General features: G+C 39.8%; 1 protein-coding gene across 3 annotated transcripts in view; it reads left to right on the top strand.

The window, feature by feature from the left end:
• TIAM2 (TIAM Rac1 associated GEF 2) overlaps positions 1-14,061 on the top strand; it is an 87,815-nt gene that overhangs the window by 46,514 nt on the left and 27,240 nt on the right. Inside the window, exons 1-2 of one of the 3 annotated variants that reach the window (XM_082303174.1) lie at positions 9,999-10,030; positions 10,329-10,432. Coding sequence is in view for 2 of the 3 variants with exons in the window: in XM_082303172.1 (XP_082159298.1) it covers positions 10,141-10,256; positions 10,360-10,432 (189 nt within the window). In the remaining variant the exon portion in view is untranslated. Of the gene's footprint in view, positions 1-9,998; positions 10,257-10,328; positions 10,433-14,061 lie in introns of those variants that run through there. The other 2 variants (XM_082303172.1, XM_082303171.1) reach the window with 2 other exon arrangements.

The following is a 14,061-nucleotide window of genomic DNA, read 5'->3' as shown; positions in this document are numbered from 1 at the left end:
GAAAGGATTCCTGAATGAGTTTCTAGCTACACCAAGGAGTCAGTTGTTACAACCTTGAAGCTAAGTGAGAATATACCTTCTAGCCAGTCCCAAAATAGTTTACAAAACACCCAGATCACCAAAAAGTGATAAAACCCAAAATATCTTAGAGATTTATTTAAATGCAGTTAATTTTACTTATGTTTTTCTAACACATTCAGTTTTCTAGAAACTTAAGTTGCTCGTACTAGTAGACTCAAGTCATGATAATTTAGCAATGAGAATTTGAGCTAGTTGTTATCTGAAGTTAGTTCAAAGGCTTTCAGAAGAACTTGAAAATTTCCTAGGCAAAAAGAGGAAGGTGGTTTTGAATTGATAATAAATTTAGTGTTTCACTATCTTTTTAACTGTTGGTTAAAGCAGCATGAAAGCTGTAAACCACTGTACAGTTAATAACCACAATTACTGCCTGCAAATAAATTTGGATTTACTCCAGCATTGGAGTGAAGGCTGTGAGTACCAGCTGTGGGAAAAAAAAAAACGGACTGGCACTGTGCAATAGCTAAAAACTTACATAAATTCCATGAATTGAGCTAACATGAACACTCACTTGAATCTGGAAAACTTAATTGAAGATTAATAAGAATCTACACTTAGGGTCCATGGTACCTCAGCCTCTTGCTCAAATCCATGGAGAACCTTGATGAAGATAAAAAGTGAATCAAATTGCTTTGGCTTTCAGCTTGAAGTGGTAGAGAATATGGTGTGTTTCAACAGATATTTCTCATCTGTGGCTGCAATCTACCCACCTTCTCTTAGAAATCTGTTTTCTTAATGCAGAAGTTACATAGAGACAGTTTTCAGCCTAGAAATCAAATGTGGCCATAAAAACTCCTCATGAATAAGCTCAGTGTGTAGCAGCCATTTTTCATATGTTGAGGCTTGTACTAGTAGGATGTAAGAATGCAAAAAATTTATTTGTTTATTTATTTGCTACTATGACATGCAGAGGAAATAGATGAATACATGGAGGTAAAGTAGGACTTTTCAGTCCATTTCTAGGTGGAAATTAGATCTCCACTTGTTATCTGAGCTGGACCATTCTTGTGTTATGGTCTTTGAATTTTTCTTCACCTGACTTACCACCAAATTTTTAATAATCTTTCTCTGGCCAAAGATTGTTTAGAGAAAAAAAACTGCCTTTCTTTGAAGGTGTTGAATTCTATGTCTCCAAACACCTCTTGATGTTTACCCAGACCTTGGCCTTCATGAGCAGCAACTCCAGTGTCCTTTTGTATCACAACTTTACTAAACTTACCTACGGGTATCCCCTTACTTCATCTTCTAGACCCTCCTCGCTTTTACTAGCAATTTTTCCAGTGCAAATGGCCATTGTGAGTCAGTTAATGAATCTTCCATGGACTCTTCTATTGCTTTTCTTCTTCCTGACCATAGTTATTGTGTTCTTTGCAACCTAGATAGAAATCTAAAGGGCTGTAGAGATTGTGTGGGCTCTGTCGTATATACCAGCTGCTGGGTGCCCCTTCCATGCTGATCCCAGGGGATAACATGAGCCAAAGAACTGAAAGGTCTTATCCTCACATAAGCAAGACATATGAGTTATTCATAGGTGAACTAGTGAACCCAGAACCCTTCACCTCTCTGGTGAAACTTGGATGCCTTCTTTAACGGAGATTGTGAGAGTGTCTCTTGAAAGGCATTCAATAAATTCCTCTGGATCAACTGTTACTTTTTGAAAGATATTTCTTGATGTTTTTCAGAAAGGAAAAGGAAATGCTTACAGATCTATTTTTTCAACTTCATTACAAAAGTGTAAATATACCGTTGAAAACCTGAAATATATTTAGTTGTATCAAATAAAAAGAAATAAGCACAGTCATGCTACCTGCCAGGCTGAACTGTTTAACTGAAGTTATGAGTGGTGGTCTCCGACAGAGCATTTTTAGAGCTCATTATGCTGATATTTCTCTTCTCTAGGCAATGCTGGAATGGTTCACCTACCACTCCCTGTTTTTCAGTAAGTCTGAAGGCATGAAGACCAACAAAGCTTTGTTCCTTTCTGAGAGTTGGCTCAGACTTTGGTATTATTTGCACCAGGGATTTTGGAAATATTTGTTATCTTCTCTTGGAAATTTACTTTTCTCTTGATAGTAACATTGGCTAGAAGAATATGAGAACTGTAAGCTTATCATAATTAACTGACCAGTCTGGAGAATTTGCACAACAATGAAAAATGCAGCTTTCCATACACCTGGCTTAACTTTATTACCCAAAAGTAATATCTCATTTCCAGATAAACCATGCAGCTGTGTTATGGAAACTCTCTGTAATAGGGAGAGGGAGAATATCCTCCATGCTGAAGATCAGCTGTGTTGTGCTCTGTTGGCAGTTTCTAGAACTTTTGGGAATTAGTGAAAATATTGAATACATTCTTTTCTAGTGGACAGTCTGGACCTCCTGTAATCCTTTATAATTGTGGATCCTTTTTCTCTCCAGGCTAAAATACATATTACTGTCTCAGAAGTAAGTTGATGCCCACTTTATTGCTGTTTTGCATCATCTGTCTGAAATCACTGGACAATACCAGTGTTTAAAAAATGCTGTCAGTTGCTCAGATCTGAGGTCAGGATATCAGTCTTTTACAGACTAGGCCAAGCCCATCACAACTGCTCGAGTGTCACTATATCTACAGCATCTAACTACTCAGATTAAAAACTGCAGCAGAGAGGACAGGAAGTGAGAGTCCTCTTTCCCTTTCAAGTGCCAGAGAACTACAAACAAGAAGAAGATCAGTTTGTTGCAGTGGAGTTATTAATGAATTTCAGAGCTGGAGTCAGCAAGAAACAGGGGTAGGACAGCTGTCAGGGCTCATAACCCACGTGCACTTCTGATATAAATGTTCTCTTAGTCATAAACATTCTTTGCCAGGATCTTTAAGCACCAGTATTAATGAAACTTAAAGTATTTCTTGTGCTCTACTGAACAAAAAGAGGCTTCTGGCCATTTTTACCTGTGTAGCTGTATTATGTATCTGTGTAATATTTGTGCTGTGCTGGTGATAGACAAACCCAGGATGGGAAGGAATTTCCAGTCTCAGCATGTTCAATCCTCTGCTGGTTACGGCTTTGGACAACCCTATTGATACATTTATCCTATTCCATTTTAAAATAGATTGTTTGCATTCTTTGTGCCTAGGTAAGTCTGTTTCAGAAATCTGTTCATGTGATGGTTGAAAGCCAGTCTTCTAATTACCAGAACAGACATATTCCTGGCCAGTGTAATGACTGGTCAGTATCTGCTGGCCTTGGCCATTGCTTAAATAGCTCTAGCTCACAACTGTATGTTGTCAACCCCTTCTCCACACTTCCACACTTTTCTTTCATGTTTCTAGCTCATGAGTCACAGCTTGTAGAAGTAATGGTTCTTACAGGTCCCTGAAACTTCCTTCCATGTGATTTCATTGTAGGACTTCGGCCTCATCTTCAAGGTCATCCATATGTCCTTTATGCATCTGCAGTCATGCTCCTAATTAATGCTCTGTATTACCTTTGAATGATTAGAGTATTTAATTAGAGTAATTCCTATTGTACTTTCTTTGCTGAGACAAATAATGAAAATATCAAACAAAATTACTCCCCAAACCCACCTTGGACAAAATCTACAATCTAGCTTTTCCCAGGCCTAGGAGTTCATTCAGACAAATCTATTCTTATCTTACCTGCTAGCCAGTTCAGTCTTGTTTTAATTCCTGTCCTTTTCATTTTGGCTAACAATTTCCCTTGGGATATTGTAAAAGTTTCTTGTTTCTTTTTTCTTTAAAACTAAGTTTCCAGAAGGCTAGATTATCCTATATTTTTGTCTTTAAAAAAATCTTTTATTAAAGGTGGATGTCAGATTAGTTTAACACAATCTGCATACAATGTATGTATGTAATATTCCATTTATCTCCATGTTTTTCATTTTTCTTTCCTTGAATTGGTTGTGACAGCCTAAGGTTACTACATAGGTTACAGATCCATATTTTCCAACATTAGATTACCTCAACATTCTCATTCTTTCTTTAAACATAGCTATTGGATGTTATTCACCAGCTGTATAGCCTCATCCTCTTTTCCCCATCATCAGCTGAATAATTTATTAAAATCCTTGCTCCTGAGTTTCAATTTCATATGCCAGGTTTTATATGTTGAGAGCTAAGGTTTAGTCCTCTGCTGAGCAGCTTGAGTGCAGCATGACTTGCACCCACCTCAGACATGGTCATTTCCTGGTCATTAATTGCTGTCCTGCCTTACTCAGCCTTGTTGATTACAGACATATTTCAGCCTGGTTCAGCCAAGTCCTATGGGACTGGCTTTACCATGGCCTTTAGAGTCAGAATCTGTTTGTTGTAGTGAATGTTTGGTGATGCAGTAAGTGGATCAGGTGAAGTCGGGCATACCAGGAAAGACTCACAGCTACTAACTGTTAATCAAGCCTCTTACCTTAGCTGAGACACACCCAGGTGCAGTTCCCTCACCTAAATCTGACAAAATGTGTGACTTCATCTCTCTCGCCCTCTCTCTCCTAACAGGATAGCTATCAAGTAGTGCACAGAGCTGCTGCTCCTCACAGATCTGAAAATGATGCCCTGCAGTGGTCTTAGTTTGTCTTGGTGTGAGAGACTGAGTACATCTAATTTTTCTGTGTCTTCTCATGTAGATGTAGAAGGATTTTTTTATTCAATTTATCATTGTCTTTGGAGTGGCAGGTGGAAACACACCTTCTTGCCATAGTTTGAAAAAAGAGGTAGTTACACCACCTACACAGTGCTTGACATTTGATAACACTTGACATGCTTGTGATGGTTATTTGGCATTTTTGTAAATCAGTGAGAACAGTCTGAAACGGAACAAGTTCTGATGCATTATGAAAAGAGAATCATGAATAAAGGAACAGGATCCTCAGCTCTCTCCTCATGATGATTTTGCCTTTGCAGTGAGCAGCTAAACTGGTAAGAGCATCTCTGACTTGAAAGTAATTAAGGCTTCTTTGTTAATTAAACAGAAGAAGAGAGATAAGTGACATTTGCATTTGCTGATGGCTTCTTTATGGTAAATGAATTGCCGGATGGTCGATGTTGATGTTTTCCAGTTGATTTCCTTTGGATTCTTGGCTGGGATTGTAGCAGAGATTATTATTGTCTCACACATCTGCTAGAGGATGCGTTTCCATTGTACCTCACTGCTCACAAACACATGAATAACTTCCACATTCACCACTTGTACGTGTATCACTGTGTATCACTGCATCAACATGGGAAGAAACATTCCTGTAGGCATACAGAGCTCTTGGATATGCTGCATGTGTTTGTTTTTCAGACCAACTGTCCCATCTGTGTGCTCTGTGCCTTCTTTTAATTGAATGTTGAGCAGTGGGGAACATGACTTAAGAAGTATGCTTTCTCTCAGTTTTTAGTGGTTACACTATAACTTTGTGGCAAGTTTTTGGTAGCAGGAGGCTACAAGGGTGGCTTCTGTGAGAAGCTTCTAGCTGCTTCCCAGTGCCAGCTGGCTCCAATATGGACTCACCACTGACCAAGGCTGAGCCCGCCAGCAGTGGTGGTAGCTCCTCTGGGATAACATATTTAAGAAGGAGGGAAAAAAGCCTGCATGATTGCAGTTGGAGAGAGGAGTGAGAATGTCTGAGAAAGACAGCTCTGCAGACACCAAGGTCAGTGAAGAAGGAAGGGCTGGGACGTGCTCTGGGTGCTGGAGCAGACCTTGCAGCCCTTGGTGCAAACCATGGTGAGGCAGCTGTTCCCCTGCAGCTCACGGGGATCCATAGGAGAGCAGAGATCCACCTGCAACCTGTGGAAGACCCACACCAGAGCAGATGGATGTCTGAAGGAGGCTGTGACCCCATGGGAAGCTGAAGCAGGTTTGCTGGCTGAATTTGTGACTCTGCGGGAGACCCACTGTGGGGCAGTTTGTTCCAGAAGACATGGAACAAACCCTGTGTGAGAGACCCACGCTGGAGCAGTTTGTGAAGAACTGCAGCCCATTGGAAGGAGTCATGCTGGAAAAGTTCAAGGAGGACTGTCTCCCATAGGATAACTCAACACCAGAACATGGGAAGAGTGTGAGGACCCCTCCCCATGAGGAAGAAAGAGCGGCCGGGACAACGTGTGAAGAACTGACCACAATCCCCCATTGACACATGCCCTGTGCTGCTCAGGGGAGGGAGAGAAGATTAGGAATAAAGTTAAGTCTGGGAAGAAGAGAAGGGTTGGGAGAAGGTGTTTTTAAGATTTGGGTTTATTTCTCATTATCCTACTCTGATTTGATTAGTAATAAATTAAACTAATTTTCCTAAGTTGAGTCTGTTTTGCCTGTGAAGGTGACTGCTGAATGATCTTTCCCTGTGCTTATCTCAACCCATGGCCCTTTCAGAATATTTCTTTCTACTGCCCAGCTGAGGAGGGGAGTAATAGAGCTGCTTTGGTAGACACTTGGTGTCCAGTCAGGGTCAACCCACCACACCAGCTTAGTATTTTTGTGTCCCCTTCCACTCCTGTTTGCTAGACTGGAAAAAAATATTACTTCAAAGGTTCCTATATCCCAGCTGGAAGTGATAAACATTTCAACTCACCAAGCATGAATGTGTGTGTATAAACAGGACAGAGAGGTGTACTGCAGCAGAGAAAAATTATGTTACAAGATTTAAACCATGTTTTGTTTAACTTATTAGTATCAGTCCCATTTTTCTTCCAGACAAGTTTATCACAAGGATGTCAGTAGAATAAATCAAATGTACAACTGTAATGGAGCTGTATGGGCAGATTTAGCCATGATACACTCACTATTTACTATGCTGGAAAGCCTCTCAAGCAATGTTTTCAGTGAAGTATTCCATGTGTTCTTTAAGTAGAGAGAAATATAATTTTAGTAGCATCAGAGATATTTTGTTGTTTTTGTTTTTAATAATGATTAAAAAAAAAGCCTGGATGTGCTGGTTTGACCTTGAATTTCAGTGATTTTTAGGAACACATATCTCCTTGCATACTTTTCCGTCCTCATTCCCAGCAAAGAACCAGAATATTATATACTGGAACAAATTTGTTCTCGCACAGTGATAACATCTTTTTTGATTCTGTGCATACTCTCTACAGTTCTATTGCTAGTTTTCCCTGAAAGAATAGTGGTTACCCCAACCTGTAAGGTAACACTTTCACATTACTATTTGTGAACATCTTTGATAGTATGAATTCCATTGTAGAGCTAAATCCTAATTGGAATGTTTAAAGAAAATACATTTTGTAGGGTTTGGCTTTGCCACTCCCCTTCCATTTAGTACTGGAAGTAGAAAGAATTTCAGTATTGAACCTCTTGCTGTGTTTATGTTCTTAAGGTTTGCATTTGTAAGTACCCATTCTCTAGGGTAATACTACTTTTTTCCCCTTGACTTTTTTGTTTTGTTTTAGTTTTGGTTTGGCTTGGTTTTCTGAGGTTTTTTTTGTGTGGTTTTTTTTTTTTTTTTTTTTGGTGGGGGGGGGTGTTTGTTTTGTTTTTTGTTTTTGTTTGTTTTGGGGGGGTTTGGTTTTTTTTTTTGAGCTATGCAGATCCAAAGGAAGTCCCCTTCCACAGCAAAAGAAAGAAGAGGAGACAGGATATGGACGCTAAACTGATCAACAACCCATACATCCTTCCTTCCTTCCTTCCCCATGTTAGCTCTCATACAATGTAGGATGCAGTAGGATGTCTTTTTTCACCTTGGATTCTTTCCGTATAACTTTTTTTAGGTTTTGCTATTTAAAATAACATTTACTGTTGCTTCTCCATCGTCAGCAACTCAGTCTGCCAACAGCAAATGCTATAAAAATAGGCAAGACTATATAGACCTACCTCTGACAATCCTATGAACTACAAAGGAAAAGCAAAGTGAGGGTGAAGGCAGGAAAAGATGGGTCATCTGGAAAAAGTGATATAATATTCTATTTGCCTATTTGTGTGTTGTTGTCCTGATTTAATGTTTATGTTGTCTGCTGGTTGTTTTATCCTCTTTTCCTCTTCCCACATTTATGCTCTCTCTTCTTTGCTTGTGTGAGTTAGTTTTACTCCTTTGTAAAGGACAAGTATGTTTAACGATCACTTTGTAAAATGAGTGAAACGGGGTTTTTTTCTCACTAGCTAGCTACCTGAGATCAGACTCTAGATCCTTTATGCCATTGCAAAATGTATCTCAGGTGACTGCTGTTTAGAGGGGAGAAGGGCTTTAAAACCCAGAGGGCAAGTAAAAAGAGCTCAACTGGGAAACAATAGGAAATAATATCCTTGGCATGACCTTACCCTGAAAAAATTGTTGTTTAAAAGTCAATTTAAGTTTTAGGGGTTGGCTTGCCCGGGAGTTGACAGTGGTGGAAGTCAACAGGTATTCAGGCGTACTCATATACAGCAGAGAGCCTCAAAATTACTTTCAAAGTCCAGAGGGAAGGAGAAAATTATTCAGGCTTGGTGAAGGCAGAGAGGTAAAAGCATAATAAAATAAATAGGCAAGACAGACTCTTTCTTAAGGTCTTAAAGATGATGCATGGCTGGAGTGGAGTTGTATAAAATGTGGTTTTTCTGCAAAAGTGATAACTCTTGGGGTACTGCATGTTACAAAGGCTCTTGCATATCAGGAGCCACACCTGACTCCAGGAGGAGAAGGTAAGAAAGCCTGAAGGGAGAAGAGTGATGAGACCTTGTTTCTGCAAGGATAGGGAAATGAGAAAATTTGCCCTCTGGGTGGAAAATGTCAGCCTCAATGCTCAGCTTGACCTGGGCACCTTAGTAACGCATAGAAAAACCCCAAACTGTCAGTGTGCTGAGTTATTTGCCTGTCTTTCTCTGACTTGTCTCTGGAGCCTGTCAGCCATGTTTTGTCTTACCAGGAAGGCTCCTTGTGGGTTGCAGGGTTCTCTTTTGGGCCTAAAATTCCCATTTTCCTCCCTGCTTCAGTCCATGTTGGTCAATTCTTTCTGAGAGGAGCTGGTCCTACTCTGCATGGACAGGACAATGGCAACACCCAGGCAGCTAAATCCTGTTGTCCTTCCCAATTTCTTTATTGCAAACTGTCATGATTTTACTTCACGATGGGTGGTATTTATTTTAATTACAGATTCAGTTGCTGGTGTCAGTGATTAAATAAGAATCTTACCTTTCACTTAAAAATAAGTTTCCAGCATTTGTAGGTGTTGAGAAAGAGTTTGAAAATGTGGTAATGTACTCTGTATTATACTCTAGAGGCTTAAAGGCTAGGAAACAAAGCAGCAAATTTTAACCCTTTATTTTATTTCTGTTTTACCATCTGAGGTGGCTGAAAATCCTTTTTTCTTTTTCTTTTCTTTTCTTTCCTTTTTTTTTTTTTTTTTGGCAGTTGCTTTATAATTTTCAGCTACATGGATTGATAAAACTGCAGATCAAAAATCACTTCTTCACTTCTAGGATTTTTAATTAGAATTTCCATGTGAACATCTCTGCAGATTTTCAGCAGACAATTGAGGAAATATAAAGAGAAAGAACATCATTTTTATATGAATGTTCAGCATTGTTGGATAGCTCCTGAGTTTATATGTAAATGTTATTGAAACTACAGTCTGTCAGTAAGTAGAGCAGGGCAGTGCTGCCTCTGGTTTTTGCATTGTGCCAGCTACTGCATAGATGGACCCCAAACTTAGTAAAATAGGTAAACTATTTGGAAGAAGAAGGGCATGTGTCTGTATTATGAATTATGGTGTTTGTTCCAGGGCAAAATTATCTTTTTTTCTTAAATCTTTAAAGGATTCAGGACTAAGTCATGTCGAACAATGGTGTGCTCATCCAAGGAGAACTGCTGAGTGCATTTAATAATCTTCACTGGTTGTCTCAGCACAGAGTGTGCTGATTATAGATAGTGCTGCCTTCAAAAGCATGCTGTTAGCAAGAGCGTGAGGTTTATTTTGGTAGATCAGATATGCACATTGCTTCAGACAGTCTCAGATGTCCAGCTGCTGTTGGGAAAGCAAGAGTTTCAGGCATAGTTGCTCCTTGCTTTGACCTCTCCCATTGTTTTCTGAGGGGTGGGGAGGATTGCAAATTTTGTATTCCTTCTGGACATGGCACTTAGTGTCCTGGTCTAGTTGACATGGTGGTGTTAGGTCATAGGTTGGACTCAATGGTCTCAGAGGTTTTTTCCAACCTAATTGATTATATGATTCTCTCCCCCGGTGTAACTGTACTAGACACTGAAAGTGTTTGCAGGTAAGAGCAAATACTTTTCTGTTTGTGTCCTATAACCCTCTAATTTATTTGTGTGTTTTATTTCAAATGCAGACTTTAGTAATGTGCCTGATGTCACATCCAGTTTGAAAAGGAGCAGCACTGATGGCACTCTGGACCAAGTGCCACACAGGGAGAAGACTGATCCACCTTTCAGGGTAAGAACATGCTTGACACAACAATCCTTATGAGCCAAAAGACAGTATTGCGGTGTTAATGCTCTGCATTTTGTTGAAAAGAATTGAACATGGGGCATTAATTTGAAACATTTTGTATGCATATTAGCTGTACTTGATGTTTTAGTATCTTGAGGTTGCCCTGACAGGTCAGTATATACAGCACAGCTGCTGCATCTGCAGGAGCAGTGTGATGGCAGCAAAAGGCAAACAGGTAGAGACTTGTCAAATTCATTTTTCTGTGTGGCTTGAGCCCAGTTCCTGCAGAGAACAGTAAAGCTGCTACAGCTTTCTAATTGATTCAGTTTGTTTTGTCTTTTTGCTGATATTTCCAGGGCTTGCTATTAATATTGCAGTGACCATAGCAATGCTATGTCACTGGTTTTATACTGGACTGCAGACTTAGAGAGGTGCAGTATTTGAGAGACAGTGATTGCCACTCTCTAATTTGGAGACCCTTTATGTGTCTGCAGTTACTGTTTGACTTTGGCTGGACTAATGGTTGTCCTTCTCTCAGCCAGGACTTTGGGGGCTGAGGCAGGAATACCCAGAATTAGTGTCCACCTTCAGATGCACTGGTCTCCGAAGAGCAGCTTTTTGTCCATTTTGCTTTGAATCAGGCAAACTGCAACCTGTGTCCAATTCAAGTGCATGCAGTTGGGAGGTTTTGATCCTCCCAACTGCAAGTGTGGGTAGTGTTTTTGTGTTGGTGGCCATGATTTTACCTGGCATTGCCATTCTGACAACAGAAATGTGTTTTTAAATTCTGTTGATGAGTTGGTTGTATCTTCAAGCAAATTTGTGATAGCACTTGTGTTAGCACTCTTGCATAACAGGAATGACGTTAGAGTTTTTATGGTTCTGGAATATATTACTGTCTTGTGCTAGGTTGTATGTGAAATTGGTAGAGATGAGGCAGAATGTAAAAACTCAGAAGACTGGAATAGGGAAGATACATTATGCTTCTAACCATACTGAGAGGAGCTGTAAATCTTACTTTTGTAATTACTTTGTAACCTAATTCAGTCTTATATAGGTGATTTTATGCCCTTTCCCGAGAGAATAAGAAGGGATTCCCACAGGGATGATCTGTATCCTGTGTAACAATTGCTTATGCTTCCCCCAAGTCTTTGCAACCAGAAAAGAATAAACTGGATTTTCTCCCCTTAGGACACGTTGTTCCTTTGAAAGGAGTGTAGTGGATTTCTCTGCTCTGCTGTTTTAGGACTTCTACCTGGCTTTAGGGGCGGGGATCTTTGTGGGAGCACAGCAGAGGTGACCCTGGAGCTTAGGATGCTTTGATGGCTGTTTGCACCAGGCCAGACTCCCCTGGGTGCCTTGGGGTGTCCTGCTCACCCAGAGTATGTGCTGTCCCCCATGCACTGTATGAACATAAATGCTGACCTTCTGTCCTGCTGGAGGGGAGGAGATTCTGGGGCACCAGCTTTGCTTTAGCAGAAGAACAAAGCCAATCGTGATGGCCTGTGTCAAATACACCAGGTGCCAGAAAATTAGGGTGAGCTCCAAGGATTTAAATACACAGAGAGCAATTGATGTACACTAGTTGTTGCTCCTAATGCACTAAATTTGCTTCAGTGCTCTGAATTACATGCTGCAATTAAAGCTCAAAAAAAGAGGGGAAAATGGACAGGTCTGCTCCCTGCCCTCCCTCCAGCCTCAAATCTGTCAGATTCAGCAGTTATTAGGGCTTTTGCATGATTTGCTGAAGTAATTGCCCATTCTGTATTGCAGTTCACTTCTTGAACTGACATGCAGGTCTGCTAGTGTCATTTTAAAAGCTATCTGAGGCTGTCCTAGTTTTGTAGGTACAAGGGTGGAAAACAGCCTAGCAATCAGAGGCAGTCTGACTTGGACTGCAGCTGTAAACGAGTCTGTGACAGCTCTACAATTTCTGCAAATGGTTTGTAATTGATTGCTGTCTTTCTGTTGGAGGGTGCCTATTACCGTCAGAGCTTTTTGTCTGACCCTTTTGATATCTCCAATAGATGTAGAAGTAAAGAAAACCCAAACCTAACAGTTAAGTTCAGGTGGTGTATATTGTATGTGCTTTTGTGCTTGTGTATAACAGGAATTAAAATTATTTCTGTTTTTATAGCTGTAATTTAGGACTGCTTACCAGATGAACAATAACTATTGCTAATAAAAGCTAGTTTGAGGAAATTGTGCAGTCTCAAAAAGCACAGCATCTGGATTTGGGTTTGTGGATATTTTTTTTCCCTTTGCCTTCTGTTTCCTGCATGTGCTGGCTTGACCTCCCACGCCTGTAGGACACCATTAGTGCAGTAGGCAAGTAGGCGATGCTGCAGAGGTATGGGGGAGAGGAGCTCTGTAAGCACAGCTCTGTGGAGGAGAGGCTGGCGGTGCTGAGAGTTCTGAGCATAGCCTGGAACAACAGGCAGTTTGGTATTATTTCAAGGGAGACACAGCTAGAGATGCTCACTTTCCAGTTGACAGCAACTGTAGATGTACTTGTTTGGCTCTGAGGGAGCAGGCTCCTTTGAAGTTTGGTTGATATTTTCCCGTAACATGTAAGTAAATAAAAAACAGTCTTAAAGCATTGGATGTTATGGTTGCATGTCTGATTTCTGGATTTTGTGTTTCTTGTTTGGAGCATTTTTGTTTGTCTGTTTTTCACTATTTTCTTCATCTCATACCAAGCTAAGGTTATGCATCGTCTTAACTGAAAGTACAGTGAGGCATTTCAGAAGTGCCTTGTAATCTCAAAGAAATAAGTCTTTTGTTGCATGTGTACTACATTCAAATGCACCTTCATTCAGTCAGTCATTCATTGATTTTTTTTTTTTTTTGTAGACTAAAAAATGAATGTATTTAGGATAGTTATATGTTTGTCTTTCATCTGAGAGCTAACAAATAATTAGGAGGGCAAGAGAAGGTAGAATTGTTCCAGAAATGGAAGCCATCCCTTAAGTTATAAAATATTATTAAAAATACATGGATATCAAGAACCATCCATTCCAGATGCTCATTAGTTCTGACAGCTCTGTATTCTCTGGGATACCTCATTTGTACTTTAATACCTTTAACCTTATTTTCCATTTTATAGATAGGGATAGATATTGTACTTCTAACACATTGTGCTGCAGTACATTTTCAAACTGTGTTAAAATACTGTTTATGTGGCAATAGCATGTTGTCATTGCTAATGTTGTTTCTGGAGTATGTAGGTGTTCTGTTGAAAATGTGGGAATTGAGCATACCTGTCGGTGTAATTAAGTTTAGTTGTGTTTAATCATTTTGAGAACTGTCTGTGCTCCTGGTACTTAGTTAAATCCTGGTATGTTGGCAGTTGCCAAGAATCAAGCTCTTTGTACATCAAAGTAGTGTGAAGCTGAATGAACAAAAGATGCAACTTTTCCTTTCTAGCCAATATAGTTTGCAATTAGAAATCACAGCTACTTGTGATTTCTAATTGCAAACTGTATTAGCTAGAAATGTTTTTTCTAGCCCACTGTTTTTTTAAGATGAAGTTTAGTAGTCTGTTACTAACTTGCTTATCTCTACTTTGTACTTTCAGTGTATTAAAAATAGCCTTTTATAAAGCATAGCTAGAAGGGGAAATTTTACTATAT

This window comes from Coloeus monedula, assembly GCF_965178545.1.
Source record: "Coloeus monedula genome assembly, chromosome: 2".
NCBI lineage: Eukaryota > Metazoa > Chordata > Aves > Passeriformes > Corvidae > Coloeus > Coloeus monedula.
The sequence above is the reverse complement of the archived record's forward strand: the minus strand, read 5'-3'. Positions and strand labels throughout refer to the sequence as shown.